The sequence below is a fragment of the Hippocampus zosterae genome, chromosome 19, assembly GCF_025434085.1.
Source record: "Hippocampus zosterae strain Florida chromosome 19, ASM2543408v3, whole genome shotgun sequence".
In the NCBI taxonomy this organism is placed as follows: domain Eukaryota; kingdom Metazoa; phylum Chordata; class Actinopteri; order Syngnathiformes; family Syngnathidae; genus Hippocampus; species Hippocampus zosterae.
In genome coordinates, this window is record NC_067469.1 from 11,662,637 (window position 1) to 11,683,740 (window position 21,104).

The window sequence follows — 21,104 nt, forward strand, 5'->3', positions numbered from 1 at the left end:
CTAGTAGGATGTACATGCCAGCTAGTATGCCAAAAACATGAGCTAGTGCAACAAAAATCCCTACATGTTTGATATTTGTTGCACTCGTTGTGCACAGTCGCTCACAAGTGCTGATTAACACCAACAAGTGAAAAGAAAAGCCCAACATGTAGGAAAAATGTCAAACATGCTCAGTCAAACCTTGCACAAGTTCATTTCTTGGTCTGACTAGTGAGACAAAATGCCTCCCACTAGTTAACTAGTTGAATAAACACGAGCGTCTCTAGTGAACTAGTGGCTCGCTCTGGACTCAACTAGTTTACTAGAAAGAAAATGTGTTTCACTAGTTGACAAGTGAGTTCGAAAAGAGACCAACTAGTGCAACAAGTGGAACTTGTCGCATTTACAAGTTTACTAGTGAACATTTTGAACCTCACTAGTCAGCTAGTAAGGTTTAAAAGATCCAACTAGTGTAACTAGTGGACATAATATGCCTTACTAGTGAGCTAGTGATCAATTTTTAAACTGACAAGTTCACTGCTAAGGCCAGAACACCTTAACTAGTGTACCCAGTGGACATTTGGCCCTTACAAGTGAGCATGTCAACTGTAACATGCGATCATTCATGTCTCAGTTGCGACTCGAACACCGACATGTTCACAAGTGGGCTACATGCAAATGAAGCAGGCGGGACAAGAATTTTGATTGGTCATTATTCAGAGAATGAATATTCAGTCTTAAAGCTTTTACCCTTACGCGCCCGGCTCATAATACCTGAAGAAGAAAGTACAGAAGTGATTTTGTAAAAACAATTCATACTTTTGATTAATCTTTGTCTCTCTACCTCTCTCTCAATATATATATGTATATCGCAACACAACCTGCGAAAGTGTACGCTCAGTGGCAGGGTCCCAACAACAGAGCTGACCCACCAAGACTGGAAACTGAAAGGTACTGGAAAGGCATATGGGAGAAGGAGGTTGCACATAACAGCAGTGCACAATGGCTGGTGACCCTGAGAGAGGAGCACAGCAACCTCCCAGAACAGTTACCATAACAGTGGCAGACATACAGGAAAGAGTCTCAGATATGAAGAACTGGACAGCACAAGGCCCGGACATGGTCCACACCTACTGGCTAAAGAAACTCACAGCACTCCATGAGCGCCTAGCAGTACAAATGAACCAGCTGCTGAGGGATGGGACTCACCCAGAATGGCTAACCGAAGGGCGAACGATCCTGATCATGAAGGATCCCTCGAAGGGTGCAGCCCCATCCAACTATCGGCCAATAACCTGTCTCTCCACAACATGGAAGCTCATGTCAGGCATCAGGCAGGCATTGATTACAAGAAAGCCTATGACTCGATGCCACATACATGGATCACTGAATGCTTGGAGTTGTATAAGGTGAACAGGACCCGAAGAGCCTTCGTTGCGAACTCGATGAGGATGTGGAAAACCACACTTGAAGCCACTGGCAAGCCACTTACCCAAGTGTCCATCAAATGTGGCATATACCAAGGTGATGCACTCTCCCCACTGCTGTTCTGCATAGGACTGAACCCCCTAAGCCAGATAATCACCAAGACAGGCCATGGATACCGCCTCAGAAATGGAGCTACAATCAGTCACCTCCTCTACATGGATGACATAAAGCTGTATGCTAAGAGCGAAAGGGACATAGATTCACTGATCCACACAACCAGGATCTACAGCAGCGACATCGGGATGTCATTCGGGCTTGAGAAATGTAGTCGGATGGTGACTAAGAGAGGAAAGGTAGTCCACACTGAAGGGGTCTCACTCCCTGAAGGAACAATAGCAGACATTGAGGACAGCTACAAGTACCTCGGTATACCACAAGCCAATGGCAACCTTGAACTGGCAACAAGGAAAGCGCCAACGGCCAAATACCTCCAGCGAGTGAGGCAAGTCCTAAGAAGCCAGCTCATTGGCAAGAATAAGATCCGGGCAATAAACAGCTATACCCTGCCAGTGATCAGATACCCTGCAGGAATAATAAGGTGGCCAAAGGAAGAGATTCAGACCACGGACGTTAAGACCCGAAAGCTCCTCACCATGCATGGAGGGTTCCATCCCAAATCCAGCACCCTGAGACTGTACGCAAGCCGAAAGGAAGGAGGCCGGGGACTAGTGAGTGTGAGAGCCACTGTCCAGGATGAAACATCCAAGCTCCATGAATACATCAAGGAGAAGGCACCAACGGATGATGTACTCAGAGAATGTCTCAGACAATGGGGAACAGAAAATGAGGTGCTGGAAGAGGGACCATCATGGGAGGACAAGCCCCTACACGGGATGTACCACCGGACAATAACTGAAGTGGCCAATCTCAAGAAGTGGCCAATCTCAAGAAGTCCTATCAGAGTTCTAGAGAGGGCTGGCCTGAAGGACAGCACAGAGGCACGCATCCTGGCTGCTCAGGAGCAGGCCATGAGCACCAGAGCCATTGAGGCCTAGATATACCACACCAGCCAAGACCCAAGGTGTAGGTTGTGCAAAGAGGCACCTGAGACGATCCAACACATAACTGCAGGGTGTAAGATGCTGGCAGGGAAAGCCTACATGGAACACCATAACCAGGTGGCTGGCATAGTCTACCAAAACATCTGTGCGGAGTATGGACTGGAAACCCCAAGGTCAAAATGGGAAACACCTCCAAAGGTGGTGGAGAATGACAGAGCGAAGATCCTGTGGGACTTCCAGATCCAGACTGACAAGATGGTAATGGCGAACCAACCAGATATTGTGATCATCGATAAAGGGCAGAGGAAAGCCGTTGTAGTGGATGTAGCGGTCCCAAGTGATGGAAACATCAGGAAGAAGGAACATGAGAAACTCGAGAAATACCAAGGGCTCAGAGAGGAGCTGGAGAGAGCCTGGAAGGTAAAGGTGACAGTCGTGCCTGTGGTGTTCAGAGCACTCAGGGCAGTGACCCCCAAACTAGATGAGTGGTTGCAACAGATCCCGGGAACAACATCAGACATCTCAGTCCAGAAATGTGCAGTGCTGGGAACAGCAAGGATACTGCGCAGAACCCTCAAGCTTCCTGGCCTCTGGTAGAGGACCCGAGCTGAATGAGGGACGGACACCACCCGAGGGGTGAGATGGGGATTTTTTTAAATTTTATATATATACACAGTGGAGGGCAAAAGTAAAATAGAAAACACACACAATACTAATTGTGTATTAATTATCCATCCATTTTGTGATCCGCTTTAACCTCACAACGGTCGCCAGTTGGGGGGTGCTGGAGTCTATCCCAGCAGTCTTCGGGCAGTTGGCGGGGGACACCCTGAACCGGTTGCAAGCCAATTTCAAGGCACAGAGGGACGAACAACCATCCGCACTCACACCCAGGGATAATTTAGAGTGTTTAATCAATCTGCCATTCATGTTTTTGGAATGTGGGAGGAAACCGGAGTACCTGGAGATTTTGCACTTGTAAAATTGGATCGATTAACACTGTGTGGATACTATACAGCATAGGTGGCAAAGTCAAGGGCCCAGATCTGACCTGCCACATTATTTTATGTGGCCCGTGAAAGCAAAACAAACATGGCAACATCCATGATGATTGCTAAAATATATACAAACATTTAAAATTCTCATATGTAATAAATAAAAGAGACACTGTTACCATTTTGTTGTGATTTTTCAATTGCAATTTCCCTTGCTGTTTGCTAGAACTTTTTGTTACCCTCATTCTTTTCCTGGTAATTTTGTTACCAGCGTTTTATGTTGTACTTTATTGGTCGTGTGACCTTATTTTGTAACTAAAGCATTTTTATATTACAATTTCTTTTGGTATACGTATGAGGGATCCGCTCCTATTCCGGATTAGTCAGGCACCCAAATCGGCTGAAAGTAGACGTCTCATACGCAGCGAAGTTGAATTCCCATCAATGCCAGCATGTGTCACAAACCCCCACCTGTAAAACAAACATGAAAAGAATATTGATTAAATACAAGAAAACAATCTTTAATTTCAATTTAATCTGTGCTGTCCATACAATATGGCTTTCTAATGCTCCCACGAGTACAAATATAGGATGATCCCTTATTACCGAATGAGACACATATGCCCATCTATGTGCCATAAACTATTGGGGAATGGCACATAGTATGTTCTTCTAGCCACAGTCTGGCTCCATCTCTGGGCTGCAGCAGCTGGGTCAATACGGTTGAGGATTTTTCGAACTCTTTTTCTTTGTACTACAATACCATCAGCACGCAGGTATGCCCTCATCATCTGCAACAGATTCATAAAACAACACAATAAAAAAAGTACACTTTCACAATAAATATAATGATATATACATGAAGGGACAAGAGTATGTAGCAGAACACTTGCTTCCGAGCCTGATCTGGGAAATTGGCTGTGCAATCTTCTGATATGCTCCTCCAGGTCAACATCATGAATGGGAGTAAATCTATTTCTGGCTGAAATCTGAAAATAACTTCATTTTTTGTATGCAGGTATGAAGAGGAACAACCCAACATCCCCGTGATGGCTCTCACTGTAAAGCCCTGAGTGAGGAGCAGTTCAATTTGATCCCTTGTAATGTCAAGTGCTGGTCTTCCTCGTCTACCTAAAGTATGGAAATAAAAGGATGAAGGAATTCAAGCAAATGAATCACTACGTTTTTATATACTGTATACAGTGCAGGCATTTCGACACGGATGTACATAAAAGTATATGCAGCTTCAAAACCACGAGCAGCTATTTTCTCTAACCATTTTACTCAAGAAAAAAATAATTCAAACTTATAATTGAATAACTAAAAGATCACTAGTTATTGCTTAAAAGTGTATAGCCATCGCGTTACTTAATAGTCTACTGACTTGCAGGAAAACCACTGGTATAAAACGACGTTTGACAGGGTGATAGAAGGTAAGTCACAGCAAATCGTCAGTAAAACCCGTGTGTAGTTCGAATAAAAATACATACAAAAAAGCAATGACAAAAAATGGTAGCCATTTCACCTGTGTGCAAACGATGTGCCACATGGGAACAAACACGTCCACCATTAGGAGCGGGTCCCGCAATGATGACAGATCGGAGATCTATTAGACTTTGAATCAAATTTTGAATAGTATTAGCGCTAAACTGGTCACTAACTCTTCTTAAATTAGCAATTGAAATGTTTATCGCACGTGCTTCACTTTCACCGGCAGACCCTTGATGACAGGCACTTTCTATTGCCCTGCACCTTCGCCGAATACGTCTCAGGACGCTGTCCGCCATTGTTGTTCTAAAAAACTAAGTGGGCACAGAATTTCCAAAATCATGAGCCCTGACTGGTGGGATGATACTATTTTGAAACGTACAGCCAATAGGATACCGTTACATGTTTTCGTAATCATCCTTATTTGCATGTAATGCAAGTACAGTGTAATGTCACTAGTACTACAAGTGGGCACATTTATGGCCTTACATGTTCACTGGTAAGCGTCAAAATGATCTTACTATTACTTATTAGGTAATTATCTTACTATTGAATGGAATTCCAGGCTAATAACGTAGCTGAACTGCAGCACAGACAACAGAGCTTTGACAGTGTTGAAATATTTTGTCCAAGCCCACCTGCCTGTATGGGTTCCCTCCAGAGTAAGATCCGACCATGGTGGTGAAAACACTGGTTGCTCTTTTAATGAACCTACTGCAGGGACAAGACACCAAAATTATTTCCAGCTCCAGCCAACACCCCCTCACAATTTACTCACACCTCCCACGGCCTGATTATCTACTGACAGGGGCCCTTTTTGGATTATCATTTTGGCATAGGAACTTTCCTTTCCTATCCTAACTGAGTGAGATGAGCCGGTAGCACCTGGAACAAAGATCGTCTAAATTTTAATAATGCTTAGGAAAGGTTCTGACCATCCTTTACGAAAGGAAAGGAGATATATTATGCGGCACGAATATTTAAAGCGGAAGTCTTTTTTTATTTTTAATGCCTTTACAATCATACGTTCTATGCACATACACTGGTCTAAACATGGTATTCAGATTAATTTTACCTTTGTGGAATATGAATTATGCAGAAAATCTCACTTGTTTTTATCCAAATCAGGGGGCTAACATTTTGTACTTGCTATTGACCGAACAGTACATCACAGTTTCTGTGAGGACAAAATTTCTGGTTCTGTCAGTCCACAGGAAGCAGAAATTGCTTTCACATCGCGCAGGTGTAACTTGGGCCGATCACAAGTGCTGCTTAACTTTGTTAAACTAAATGAAGAGATGCCTCCGTGCAATACTCAGAGTAAGATGACGTTGTGTAAAGGAAGTGGCATGATGTATAGAAGTTAATGGAGTGCTGTGTCTGTCTCCGAAATACAATAAGGACTTTTTAAATGGCTTTTCAATTTTTCTTGCAGGGAAAAATATATATCTATATATCTGCTGTATATCTATAAAAAAAATTCTCGTCTCACCCCTCAGGTGGTGTCCATCCCTCATTCAGCTCGGGTCCTCTACCAGAGGCCAGGAAGCTTGAGGGTTCTGCGCAGTATCCTTGCTGTTCCCAGCACTGCACATTTCTGGACTGAGATTTCCGATGTTGTTCCCGGGATCTGTTGCAACCACTCATCTAGTTTGGGGGTCACTGCCCCGAGTGCTCCGACCACCACAGGCATGACTGTCACCTCTATCTTTCAGGCTCTCTCCAGCTCCTCTCTGAGCCCCTGGTATTTCTCGAGTTTCTCGTGTTCCTTCTTTCTGATGTTTCCATCATTTGGGACCGCTACATCCACAACAACGGCTTGCCTCTGCCATTTATCTATGATCACGATATCTGGTTGGTTCGCCATTACCATCTTGTCAGTCTGGATCTGGAAGTCCCAGAGGATCTTCCCTCTGTCATTCTCCACCACCTTTGGAGGCGTTTCCCATTTTGACCTTGGGGTTTCCAGTCCATACTCCGCACAGATGTTTCGGTAGACTATGCCAGCCACCTGGTATTCACCCCACTACTCCGCCCCCGACCCAGAAGTGCCCTGTCTGCTATAAAGGGGACAATTTTCACGTTTTCCCTCGCTTACGGCCATACTACCCTGAGAACGCCCGCTCTCGGAAGCTAAGCAGGGTCGGGCCTGGTTAGTACTTGGATGGGAGACCGCCTGGGAATACCAGGAGCTGTAAGCTTTTGCACCCACCTCCAATTCACAACACGATTCACTGCTCTTTCCAAAAATTTTGGCTTTCATTCGTCATTCAACTTTCACTTATCCTGTGGTTTGAAATAGTTTCCTTCACGTTGATTTGACAGATCAACTTCTCTTTGGAATAAAATTAATGTCCAACAGAAGGAGCCGTCTGCACGGGGATCGGTCATGATAGCACTTGGACATGAAGCAGCTTGGGATTTCCGCCTGCTGGATGCTTTTGCAGCTCCACTGGAAAAGCCAACTTTTGCAACAGACATCAAGTACCGCATCTGCGTGCTCGTAGAGGACCGTATGCGAGCCTGACAGGCTGCGCGCTCAAACCACCACGGGAGCGGGCCCCTCCTTTGTGCTCTCGGGAGTCGGTCTATTAAATGAAAAAAAAATCACCCCACTACTCCACCCCCGAACCGGAAGTGCCCTGTCTGCTATAAAAGGGACAATTTTCATGTTTTCCCTCGCTTACGGCCACACTACCCTGAGAACGCCCGATCTCGTCTGATCTTGGAAGCTAAGCAGGGTCGGGCCTGCTTAGTTCTTGGATGGGAGACTGCCTGGGAATACCAGGTGCTGTAAGCTTTTGCACCCTGTCAGGTCGGTCCAAATTGACACGCAGGAATAACCAAAAGGAGGAGACAGGAGACTCGATTCTGGTACCAGGAGGGAACGAGGAGAAGCGTTCGGTTTCAGTTCTCCACACGTAACCCTAACGATCTCACCCTTCACCTCCTCATTTATTGGGAAAGCTACTACATAGGTGTGCCCAACCTAAAGGGTGGGGGCTGTTGAACACACACTGAACTTGTTTGACTATGTGTGTGTATGTGAGTGCAATTTACGTACATGTGTGCAAATGTCACATAAACATCCCGTTGCAGCTGGTGTTGATGTCTCCATTCCCGGTTCAGCCTTGCTCGCTGTTTAGTCTTAACAGTTATCTCTTCCCAACCACGTCCTCGGAAAGGTGGTTGCGACCCTAATCCTTTCACACAGTACACCAAGCAAAAGTGAGCACATAATGAAGAACATATAATGATTATAGATGTGAGTAAATAATAAAGGATAAATCTTTATTGAAAGCATAAGCGTTCTTCATTGCAGGCAAAGCCAACTAATGATTGCAAGCATCAGCGTTCTTCTTTGCAAGCAAAATCAAACTATACTGACAGGCAGAAGCATTCTTCATTGCGAGCATAAAATGACGACACGAGAATCAACCGAATAATACGTGAATGTATGATTACTAAAAAATAATAAATCCAACATTCCCCCCTGTTCATCCTACATTTGCTCGTATCATCACACAGAACCTTCCCGACGGCCTTTATTCAGTGGAGCCATGCCGCACACGGAAACATAGTTACACCTAGGGGCAGGGAGCAAAACGACTAAAAACCATCCATGACCCCCTGATGCCGAAGCGAAACCACGTCATCACCCGAAGAGGCATAATCAACCCCAGAATCACTGCCATCAAACAACAACAGAGGATACATCTCATTCACTTTAGACGTCGTGGGCGCCACAGCTGTAGTAATAAGCCGGATAAGCAGCACTCTGATACAGGGAATGCAACAGCATCCACACAACGTCAAGACAGCTGCAAAAAGAGCAAAAGAGATTAGTACACAAAACACCAAATCCTTGTACTCTCCGAAGGCCTTATGCCACCACTCCGCCCAGAAGGACGTATTCACGCCGGAATGGGCCCTTATTTGGCGAGTCAGGGTGCGGAGGCCTCCAATGGCCTCGGCGAGGGCGCCATCAGGCGCGGTGCTGTTAGGTATGATCGTACAACACTGGTCACCAAACATCGCACATACTCCATTGGTCTCTGCCAAGAGTATATCAACCGCGATGCGGTTCAGAAACGCCATCAGGGAGGTGGCCGCCAATTGCTCTTTTATAGCCAAAACGGCTTCCTCAGTAAAATTTCCGAGCTTCTGGACATTGTAGTGGAGGTAGTTGATCCTGTCAACATTCTTATTAGGGGTAACCCAAATGAAAATGGATTCCCATCCGGCAGCAGTCTGGTTAACCAACTTATACTCATCTGGCACGCCACGAGGAACCCCAAATGCGTCTATTGTAGGTGGGATCGCCATACCTCCAGGATGCGTCACGCCGGAACCGGAGAAGGCTATTCCCCGTCATCGACGATAACGCAGCCCCCTGTATATCCTCCGCTGTTGATGGAAACACAGTTACTGGCAAAAGCAGTGATACCAATGCGCAGACACCAGAAAATGAAAAACTCTCGCCCGCGATAACCATAATTTGCCTTCAAAATCAGTAGAAGTACACTACTTCATCACACCGTATCCGCAGTAACAAAAAATAAAATAACAAAAGAATGGGCCTGCGTGGGTTTTCTCCGGGTGCTCCGGTTTCCTCCCACATTCCAAAAACATGCGTGGCAGGCTGATTGAACACTCTAAATTGTCCCTAGGTGTGAGTGTGAGTGCGAATGGTTGTTTGTTTCTGTGTGCCCTGCGATTGGCTGGCAACCGATTCAGGGTGTCCCCCGCCTACTGCCCGGAGACGGCTGGGATGGGCTCCAGCACCCCCCGCGACCCTAGTGAGGATCAAGCGGTACGGAAGATGAATGAATGAATGAATGAAATATAGCTCAACTTTCAGCAGAGAATAACTATATTACTGTCGGGTTGTCTTCCTTTTTCCTTTTACCAACAAAGAAAAGATCCTAAAAGCATAAAATCACCTAAGAAATGTATTTACAATCCATATCGTAACCATTACGACCAAATTAATGCACCATTTGAACTAGAAATAAACAGCCGAGCAACATCACCAGAGGAGCACAGTACACAAATCACTTCGACCTCCAAAACAAACCCAAATAAAACAAGTTCTGCTCTTTTCAACCACTCATGGTGTGTTCACTCCTCAATTTTTATTTTTCATTTTCATAATGAGATCGACTAGATCGATTATAAATAAAATACTTTTGCCGCCAAAACAAAAAAGAATACAACAATTTGTGCTGCAATGTGTTTCTTCATTTCCCTTCCCTAGATCATCTAGATCACAGGTGTCAAAGTCGAAACCCCATGTACTTATGTGGCCCGTGAAAGCAATTGACGCGCATCAACTGCCATAAACCCTGCTAAAATATGTACCGAAATGCCCAAATTCTATATGAATAATGTCGAGATTTTGTGATAATTTTGTTACCTGTTAAAACACTCAACCAAACAATAATCGAACAAAATATGACTGGCTTCAGAATTGGCACAATTCATCCATATGTAGTTGTTAGCAAATAATTTCATCATTGTATTTCTGATATATCCACTCCATGTACATATCTTTGTATACAGCGATGGTTGATTCAAGTTGCTCTACAAACACAGTTGAGTTGAGTTGTACAATTAATAAAATATAACCACTTAATCAAATTTCACCGTCGTACCGGCCCACATAAGGAAGGTGTAACCCCAAAGCGGCCTCAAAGATGAGTTTGACACCCCTGGTCTAGATCTATTCGCAAAATGTAGGTTATTATTAAAAAAATACACCCCCATTCACATGTGCTAAAGGAGAGCACAAATACCATATAAAAAAGGAGAACAGTCGACCATGTGTTAGTGTGATCATATAACAGGAAATGACATGCCACCACTGATATTCTAGCATGTCGACAGAAACACACCCTAAATGAGTGCAAAGGTGTCTTGAAACTTCTTCCGCCGGTCGTTTGATGTTCCCAGTAACTAAAATACTGTGCCCATCGTGTCACCGGACTTCGCTCACCTTCCTCAGTGGATGTTTCTGTCGAGATGACCTTTTTACAATGTCCATCAAACGGTGTGGTCATCAACACTTCAAAGAAACACAATGTTTGTTTTTCATGTTTCGAATCAGAGCCATGTCTGCTGGAACCTGCTGTGAAAAAGCACAATCGTCCTACGGCAATCTCAATTCATTTTTTTCTAAACGTTCTCACATATTGTCAACCGAATCAGCTTCATTTCCTAGTTCACAATTTTGTAGAAATTATCAATAATATATATAGTCTCCCAAACAATATTTCGAACAAAGAAGAAAACACCATTCTCGTAATATTAACATATAAGTCAATTCAATTTCAATTCAATATCTTTAATTGAATTTTAACCATATACTTTCAGACTTGCTACCAATCCTGCAGATTGTGGATGGCAGGAGCAATAGTGTCTCAAATAAAATGTGAAACATGCATTCCATTTTATCAATTTTCGACCCATTTTGGAAAAGCCTCAACCAAACCCCGGCAATATGGCATCCCCTCATTAATTCAACGAAAACCATCTACATTATCTGAAATGGAGATGTAGTGACCATAGGTTGTATCATGTTTCCGAATCAAAGACACCATTCCCCCTGCCAATGCGTGAGATAATCCATGACACAAAAAAGAAGTTTGGGTTCACTGCCCAATTTGTTGCCGCATATAAAACAGAAGTGAACTGAACCCAAAACGTTATCATGTTGCTGTTAGTCAGCAAGTCCCCCCTAAAAAAAAATAAATCGCTGCCGTGTGAGCCACGAAAATATCACAACTTGATACAAAAACGAACAACATTCGTCACACTGAATTAACAACACTTCACGTGTGATACAACATACTCCACTTCACAAGGCACATTCACAACAACCGCGACCTTAACAAAGAAAGTAAAAATAAATTTTCCATGTCCTCGTCAAAAAGACCTTCAAGCATTAGAAAGAAAAGCCAAATGAGCTCCTGCTGCAGGCATCGCACGTCAAATCTCGAGTCGCTCGACAGTATGGACCCTGACGACTTGGACATCAAGATGGCCGTTGGCCACCATGCTGACCCACCAAATGTGCGACCCACCCGCTGTGTCCAAAAAGAGGTTCAAAAGCAAACCGCAAAATAATTATACAAATCAGTTTTAAGCCAATAAACTGATGAGATGCCGTAATGTAACGGGGCACCAATTTTGAAAAGCGACGCATAAATATGCTCCCGTATATGCTCAAACAGTTCGTGCACAAACCGAAAGTCGCACAAACCTACCTAAATAAGCCCGCAAAACGCGCTTTTTTATATCAAGATTCCTCCCTTCGCCCGTTAAACCGAGATGTACCCAAAAAAACGACCCATCACTATATGAAGCAATACATTCAGTCATTCAATGTCCGATCCGCTTTTATCCTCAGGAGGTTCACGGGGGTGAGTGGAGCTTATTCCAGCCATCCCCGGGCAGTAGGAGGGGGACAACCCGAACCGGTCGCCAACCAATTACAGGGCACACAGACACAAGCACAACCACCCAAGCCCATGCTCACACCGAGGGACAATTTAGAGTTTCCAATCAGGCAGTCATGCATGTTATCGCAATATTAATATGAAACAAATCAACACACACACAAAACGGGAGATAAGATGAGATGAGTTTGTTGTACTTCCTCCTACAACCTCTCAAATCACTATTACCTGTTCACATTCCAACAAACAAACAAACAAACAAACAAACAAACAAACACCCATCAGGAAGCAATAACAAAGTAGCACGGTTAAGCACTGTGCATTTTTCCAGCGTTAAAGGGGATCGACATAACAACATCGACACACAAAATAAATGCCAACCAGGCGACAAAAAAACGTCATGCTAGTGTGCAACAGCTCATCCCCTTTTCTTTTTTTTTTTTCCTAGCACTCTTCCAGCATGCAAAGTTCACACCATACACTGCTCAAGGCTGCCAAAAGGCTTATCTATGCCACAACTGTCTTTGGTAAACACCACCTAGGGTGCGTGATTCTCAAAAATGCCACTGTTGACCTTAAAACGCAGTCATACTAAGTTAATGAAGCCAATTGTAAATTATTCACACGTGACCCTGAAACGTGCTGATTAAAGCTGGAAGATTTTGCTCTTGTGACAAACGAAATTAGAAATCCAGCCTGTGTATGCACAAATGAGATGTGTCTTAAAATCTGACGGGTTTTGTTATGACTCAAACCAACAAGAATTTGTATGTTCGACGATAGCTTCAACTCTAGTCATTAAATTTCATAATGACGGAAGGCACAACACAATCCACGGATAGCAAAGTTGTAACTGAATTTTCCAAATTCATGAGACAAGACCATCATTCCTCCCACATCAGGAGCCGTGATGGCTCTTCTCATGTTTCAAGAGAAATGTAAATCTTATGAACGTAATCTAAAAAAACATTGGAACATAATCAGAACATTCTGGCAATTAGCAGCAAAACAGAAGCATTTATAAAACAAATAAGATAATTGAAACCCACAGACATTAACATTCACAAATCATCCAGATCAAGGCCTTCACTGTATACTTACACATTCTAACTCCTCCCAGAAAGTTAACAACGTCCCACACACGTCCACTGTTTACGACTTACAAACAACCATCTAAGCATCTCGTGACCTTCCGGCCCTTTTCAACCTAAACACACGGTGACCTCCTCATTCGTAGCATCACTGTGTCAAACCTCACCTGCCTGGGCCTTTCTTTATTCTCAACATACCCAACTTCCATCATCACCTTACGTCTCACCATCAATATTTTCACTTGCCTTTCACCCACTATAAGTATCCAAAACTCTCTGTGTCACCACACCCATACTCAACCATTTTACTTCTTTACCTGATTTACACATACTTCATGTAGCGCCGGTTGAAATAATGAAGCTGAAGTGGTGTTAGGAATTATAATAAAAACAGTTACAATTACAAGTACCGGTAATTATAATAGATGCCATACAAACCTTCTACACTGCAAAAGCCAGAAAACAAAACAAACAAGACTCCATGAGTCGCGCCAAGAGTCACGCTTATCTACACACCCACACGCAAAGACTAATCGAACACATATTCGCAGACACAACCCTACAGACAAACCAAAATATTCACCTTGCTACCGCTCACAATCAAGTTAAGCACATCCATACTTTTAATTTTGTCATCCGCGAGAAGACTTCACTCCATCCAAATATCGATACAATATACACCATCAATTTACTGTCAAACAAGCCGCCATCCAAACTTGTTGCTCCTCAGCTCCATTTAGATGATATGATTTTCGCAGATCCTCCATTTCCTGGACAAATTGTACCACGTCAATTTTATGTGATGTAATGCCGTCTACTGCTTTTTTTACATCTTCTTGTGTCCATGTTCTATAAACAAGAATGACAGGCGACTCATCTTTTATGTCTGGATTTGCAACTTCAATCATAGGAAAAGCGTCTCGTACCTCACTCCCGGATGAGTCAACCTTCGTCGCAGCAGGGGAAAAAACACTACTCCAATTTTTTGAAAATTCCACTCCCAAATCTCCTTTTCCCCTGGTGGCCATCGGATGGCCCCCTCTGTAAGAGGGTGGAGGAGATGGTGGAAAAGGAGATGTCGGAAGAGTCGGATATAACGGTGGTGTAACAACAGTATTTGTGGATGCCATTTCCAACGCATTTTCTCTTTCTTCTTTCTGCTCCAATGCATTCTCTCTTTCTACTTTCCGTTTTCCCCCTGTCAGTATACCTACCGGACCCGATTCATCATCTTCTTTCCTGTGAAACATAACGTCTCCCCCAATCTTTTCACTTACACAATCCCCTCTTTCCACTTTCTCTAAACCCCTCTTTACTTTCACTTTCCGCCTCTTTTCAGCCAAGGACACCCAGAAATCAATGTCTCCAAACCCATTCTTATCCATTTTCGTTTTGTCATTCTTGCACATTGATCTAATATTATCCTGCATGCGCATCAACGTTTGTATATTCAGCTGTCCAGCGAATTTGTATTTTTCTATCCGCGTATCTAAATGTTCCATCTTCGAAGGACATTGGCTCTCTACGAATCTCCAGTCCTTACATGTTAACTTCTTTTTGGGATCACCTCTCTCCACGGTCTTACTATTATGAACCCCCATTTGCGAATTAGGGGGTGGAACTTAGAGAATTTGAGAATTTTTTGTTTAGAGTCAGCGATTTACCTAGGGTAACTAGGCTGACTATTCCCTTGAACAGGGTGGCAATTTCTCCGACTGAGGTAATTTCCAACCTTCTACCACCAAGGTGGCGGGAAATTCTTGCATCTGCTTCCTCAGACAGTTGCCACAACAAATGTCATGTTCAGATGAGGTAGCGAACCTCCACTCACACAGTTACACAGTCATTCATTTATGTGCATTTAATTTGCTTTTATCCGATTACCTTGACCAGAGGTAACGCGCTATATAGACATTATTTATACCCGGGGTTTAATACACATTATTTACACACGGAGTTTAAGCACGTGCAGGACACCGTCGCCCTCACCAGTTTCTGAGACTTGCCGGTCTGTATGCCTGATAGGGACTAGTATGGCTCAGGGCTTTGCGGCTTAAAAAGACCTCGTCTTTTTGCCGGCGCGCAAACACTCAATCACCGTTGAAAGAGTTCCTTCTCAACAAACCCCGCTCAGGCTCACATAGGGTCTCGAACCAGGCGTTCGAACCAAACTACAACACCTGTCCTGAGAGTGTTTCAATTAAAAACAGGTTTAAAGACCACCCCGACCTCCGTCTTTACAAACCCGGCGCGCAAACACTCACCTAGAGTGTCGATGCGGAGTTTAAGTACGTACAGGACACAGCCGCCCTACTTACCACCAAGAGTAGTCCTCTCTCCTCTGGGATTCGCTTCAACCCTCAGCCCCCAGACGAGGAGCCGAAACCCAGTCCCAGAAAGGGTGTCTTTGCCGTGGCCACGGTCTTCCTGGCCGTCGACTCAGCGTCTGGAGGCGTCAGGTATGTTGCGATCCCGGACGAGCCCCCAAAAATGTCAGGTCGGTCCAAATTGACACTCAGGAATAACCAAAAGGAGGAGACAGGAGACTCGATTCTGGTACCAGGAGGGAACGAGGAGAAGCGTTCGGTTTCAGTTCTCCACACGTAACCCTAACGATCTCCCCCTTCACCTCCTCATTTATTGGGAAAGCTACTACATAGGTGTGTCCAACCTAAAGGGTGGGGGCTGTTGAACACACACTGAACTTGTTTGACTATGTGTGTGTATGTGAGTGCAATTTACGTACATGTGTGCAAATGTCGGCAGTCCAGTGCTTAGCACGTCGGCTTCACAGTGCAGAGGTACCGGGTTCGATTCCAGCTCCGGCCTCCCTGTGTCGAGTTTGCATGTTCTCCCCTGCGTGGGTTTTCTCCGGGTTCTCCGGTTTCCTCCCACATTCCAAAAACATGCATGGCAGGCTGATTGAACACTCTAAATTGTCCCTAGGTGTGAGTGTGAGCGTGGATGGTTGTTCGTCTCTGTGTGCCCTGCGATTGGCTGGCAACCGATTCAGGGTGTCCCCCGCCTACTGCCCGGAGACAGCTGGGATAGGCTCCAGCACCCCCCCCGCGACCCTCGTGAGGATCAAGCGGTTCGCAAGATGAATGAATGAATGAATGAATGAATGAATGAATGAATGAATGAATGAATGCAAATGTCACATAAACATCCCGTTGCAGCTGGTGTTGATGTCTCCTCTCTGTTTCTCGACCGAAAAGCTCTCTTCTTCTCCTTCAGCAGGGTCTTTATGTCAGGATTAATCCATGGTTTGTTGTTGGAAAAACACCGCAGAGTTCTGGTGGGTATGGTGTTCTCCTCACAGAAGTTTATATAATCCGTGATGGTGTCAGTGAGTGCATCAATGTCCTCCCCATGAACCTCGCTGAAGAGTTCCCACCTGGTTGTCGCGAAGCAGTCTCGCAGAGCATCTTCAGCTTCCGATGACCATTTCTTGACCATTCTGGTCACAGTTGGCTGCCTGTGTACCAGGGGTTTGTACACAGGCTCGAGAAATACCAAGTTGTGGTCTGCTCTTCCAAGAGGGGGGAGGGAGAGGGGTTTATATGCCTCCCTGGTATTGGCATAAAACAAGTCCAAAATATTATTGTCTCTAGTGGCACAGGTTACATACTGCTTGAAGGTTGAAAGGGAGGACGACAGAGAGACATGGTTGAAGTCCCCAGAGATGATCAGCAGGGCGTTGGGGGACTGTGTTTGCAGCCTGCTCACGACAGTCATCAGGGCATCACACGCTGCATCACTATTAGCCGACGGGGGGATGTACACTGTCACGGCTATGACGTGTGAGAATTCCCTCGGGAGATAATGGGGCCTGAGGCTAATGGCTAGCAGCTCAATGTCCCGGTTGCAGAGTTTGTCTTTGATCGTGATATGCCCCGGATTGCACCATTTGTCCCCCACCTTTTCTCTTTCCACTCCCTTCATTCCTGTCCGCACGTATGAGTTGGAAGCCTTCCAACTCGACATGTGTGTCCGGAGTGATCGCTGTTAGCCACGACTCTGTGAGTAGCATTAGGCTAACCTCGCGGTACTCCCTTTGATGTCGCGTTAGCGCCGCCAGCTCATCCATCTTGTTAGGGAGCGATCTTACATTCCCAATGATGACGGACGGGAGGACATGTCTGTACTTTCTCCGCCTTGTGCGGCGGTCCTATCCCGGCTCGACACCCTCGTGTCCTCCTCTTCAACTCTCGTGGGATATCCGGTTTGTCACCGGCCAGTAGCCTGCTGTTAGCCCGCCATGCTAACAGCTGGTCCTTACTGTAAACAATGGAGTTGCGTGTGCTATCTGGATCTCCGTTCACAGGATACGTAAAAAGATTAAAGCAAATAAAGGAGATGAGCATAAATGAAGCTGCCCCTCTCCCCCCCCATGGGTTTGGGGTACAAAACCACGCAAAACAAAATGGGAAGAAGTAATAAATAAAGTAAAAGGACGAAAAGAAACTCAAACAGGGATATGAGCTGCTGGAGAGGCAGCCACTCAGGGGGCGCCATCATTTAAAAAAAAAAAAAAAAAAAAAAAAACAGCTCACTGACCAACATAGCAAAATGCAAGCTGCTCCAAAACACGTGGCATCAACAAGTGTGGACGCTGTACAAATAAAGCGCAGCCACACATTTAAAAAGACTCACAACTTCAAAAAGAAACAAGAGAAAATGGCGACTGAAATCTCAAATTGCAGAAATTGCGGTGGTTCACACGCAGCCAAATGTGACCAGTGCCCAGCTTTTGGACAACAATGTCACACATGTAAGAAGCCAAATCACTTCAAGAGCCAGTGCAGGTTCGCGAAAGCACACGCAAGAGGCAGACAAGTAAATCAAATATCAACTGATGATTCAGACAGTGATGAAACATTCACTATCGAGCACCTAACACTGGAGGGCGAGAATAGTCACAAGAAAGAAGGCTATTGTTCTGTTGCAGTCGGAGAGAAGATGCTAAAGCTCAAAGTGGACACGGGTGAGAAGTGTAACGTGATTTCTCTGAACACCTGCAAGGACATGTTTCAGCATGAGAAAATACAGCCACAAGACAAGCAGATCAATCTAATCGCTTTTGGAGGAACAAAGATCAAGTCTGCAGGCACGATTCCTCTCAAATGCAAATTAGGAGAAAAGAGCTATGACCTAATTTTCCACGTTGTGAAACGAAATGTGCAGTCTATCGTGGGACTCAAGGACAGCGTGAATATGAAACTAGTTAGTTTCAGCAAAGAAGTTTTTCACATTGATGCAATTCCAAATGAAAGCTTTGAGGAGAAAGTATTTAAAAAGTACAAAGATCTATTCAAAGATGAGCTTGGGGAATTACCAGTGACCTACTCGATGAAGCTCGCATCTGATGCAGTCCCAGTCATCAACTCCCCACGACGCGTTCCAGTGCCAATGCAACAAAAGGTGAAAAGTGAACTCAGAAGAATGCAAAAACTTGGTGTGATCGAACCAGTTGACGTACCTACTGAATGGGTGTCGAACATGGTAGCCACTCATAAGAAAGAGGGTGACGATGTGCGTCTATGCATCGATCCGAGGGAGTTAAACAAGTCGTTAATGAGACCACACCATCCCATGCGTACAGTTGAAGAGGTTGCAGCACAAATGCCCGAGGCAACCGTATTTTCTGTCTTGGACACGAAGAGTTCATTTTGGCAAATAAAGCTAGATCATGCCTCGTCCCTGCTCACAACATTTGCCACACCTTTTGGTAGATTCAAATTTCTGAGAATGCCATTTGGGATTAACACAGCTTCCGAAGTTTTTCAAAAGGCCATGGAACAAATCTTTACAGGTTATCCATGTGCAGTGATTGTCGATGATATCCTTGTCGGAGGAAAAGGGATTGAAGAGCATGACCGCAACCTCAGGAAAGTCCTAGATCGTGCAAGACAAGTCAAACTCAGGCTAAATCACAAGAAATGCAAATTCAGATTGAAAGAGGTGGGTTATGTTGGACATGTTTTCACAGACAAAGGACTGAAAGCTGACCCATCGAAAATTGCGGCGATTAAAGACATGCCCCCACCTGAAGACAAGGTTTCTCTTCAGCGGTTCCTAGGAATGATTAACTATCTAGGGAAGTTCATTCCAAACTTGAGTGAACTGTCAGCGCCACTGCGCCAGCTGCTTCACAAAGACATTGTATGGCGCTGGACGCATCATCAACAAGAGGCGTTCATCAGAATCAAAGCGTGCATCACAAGCCCACCAGTGCTTCAGTACTACGACATAAAGAAGGCAGTGACCCTCACCTGCGATGCATCTCAGTACGGCCTGGGAGCTGCATGCCTACAAGATGACAAACCAGTTGCCTTTGCATCAGGAACTTTGACGGAGACGGAGAAGAAGTATGCGCAGATCGAGAAAGAGCTTCTCGCTGTTGTGTTTGCGTGTTACAAGTTCTATGATTACATCTACGGAAAACCAGTGTTGATTGAAACCGACCACCAACCATTGGTCACCATCCACAACAGGCCTTTTCACACGATCCCAGCGCGATTGCAGAGAATGATGCTCAGACTACAGAAGTTCAACCTAACACTCGTTTACAAGAAGGGTAAACATCTCTACATTGCGGACGCACTTTCTCGCACGCCAAGGCTGAACACACCCCCATCAAAAGAGGAGCAGCGCGATTTTGAAGTCATGACGCTCCAACTTATTTCACCTAAACGTCGACAAGAGCTGGCAGGACACACAAAGACAGACCCAGTTCTTCAGACACTGACGCGCTACATCCTACAAGGTTGGCCCACACGGGTAAGCTGTGTGCCTGAAGCGATCAAACCATTCTTTAGTTTTCGAGAAGAACTGACTGTTGAAAACGAGATTGTTATGAAAAATAACAGAGCCATTGTTCAAGCTGTTCTACAGGAAGTTTACTTGCAGGAACTACACAAAGGACATCCAGGCATGGAGTCTACGAAAAGAAGGGCGAGAGACACTGCTTTCTGGCTCACAATCAACTCTGACATAGAGGAGCAAGTAAAGTCATGCAGTGTTTGCAACAGCCTCAAGCCTCACCAACAAAAGCAACCACTGAGACTTCACAAAGTTCCAGATCTACCATGGTCCACCACAGCTACAGACCTATTCGAATGGGACAACAATAACTACCTCGTACTCGTGGATTCCTACTCCGGATGGTTCGAAGTGGACAAACTGGAAAACATGACATCGATGTGTGTCATCAAGAAACTCAAACGCCAATTTGCAGTGCACGGAATACCGCAGAAACTATATTCTGACAATGGGACTCAGTTCACCAGTCAAAGCTTTCGTGATTTTTCTGAGTCATGGGAGTTTGAACACGTTACGAGCAGCCCTGAATTCCCTCAGTCAAATGGTCTCAGCGAGAGAGCTGTTCGTAGTGCGAAAAGACTACTGGAAACAACAAAGAGAGATGGAACCGATTTCTACCTAAATCTATTATATCTGCGAAATACACCCAGAGACAGTATCCTTGGATCTCCAGCTCAGAGACTGTTTTCAAGAAGAACACGGTCAACTTTACCTGTCTGCAAGAAGTTACTCAAGCCAAACGCAATAGCCACCAAAACTGTCAAGGCTCATCTCACGAAG

At 44.8% G+C, this 21,104-nt stretch overlaps 1 protein-coding gene and 2 pseudogenes across 1 annotated transcript; 2 read left to right on the top strand and 1 right to left on the bottom strand.

Annotated features, from left to right (window-relative positions):
- The first annotated feature begins 7,043 nt into the window (after positions 1–7,043).
- Positions 7,044–7,152, top strand: LOC127592731 (uncharacterized; annotated as a pseudogene).
- A 480-nt stretch (positions 7,153–7,632) lies between these two features.
- Positions 7,633–7,751, top strand: LOC127592727 (uncharacterized; annotated as a pseudogene).
- A 1,777-nt stretch (positions 7,752–9,528) lies between these two features.
- Positions 9,529–17,903, bottom strand: LOC127591912 (uncharacterized). Its single transcript, XM_052052212.1, has 2 exons — positions 16,428–17,903; positions 9,529–9,593 (listed from the first exon to the last, which is right to left on the bottom strand). The coding sequence occupies exon 1, from the start codon at positions 17,484–17,486 to the stop codon at positions 16,584–16,586; it is 903 nt and encodes a 300-aa protein (XP_051908172.1). The 5' UTR covers positions 17,487–17,903; the 3' UTR covers positions 9,529–9,593; positions 16,428–16,583.
- Between the last annotated feature and the right edge of the window lie 3,201 nt (positions 17,904–21,104).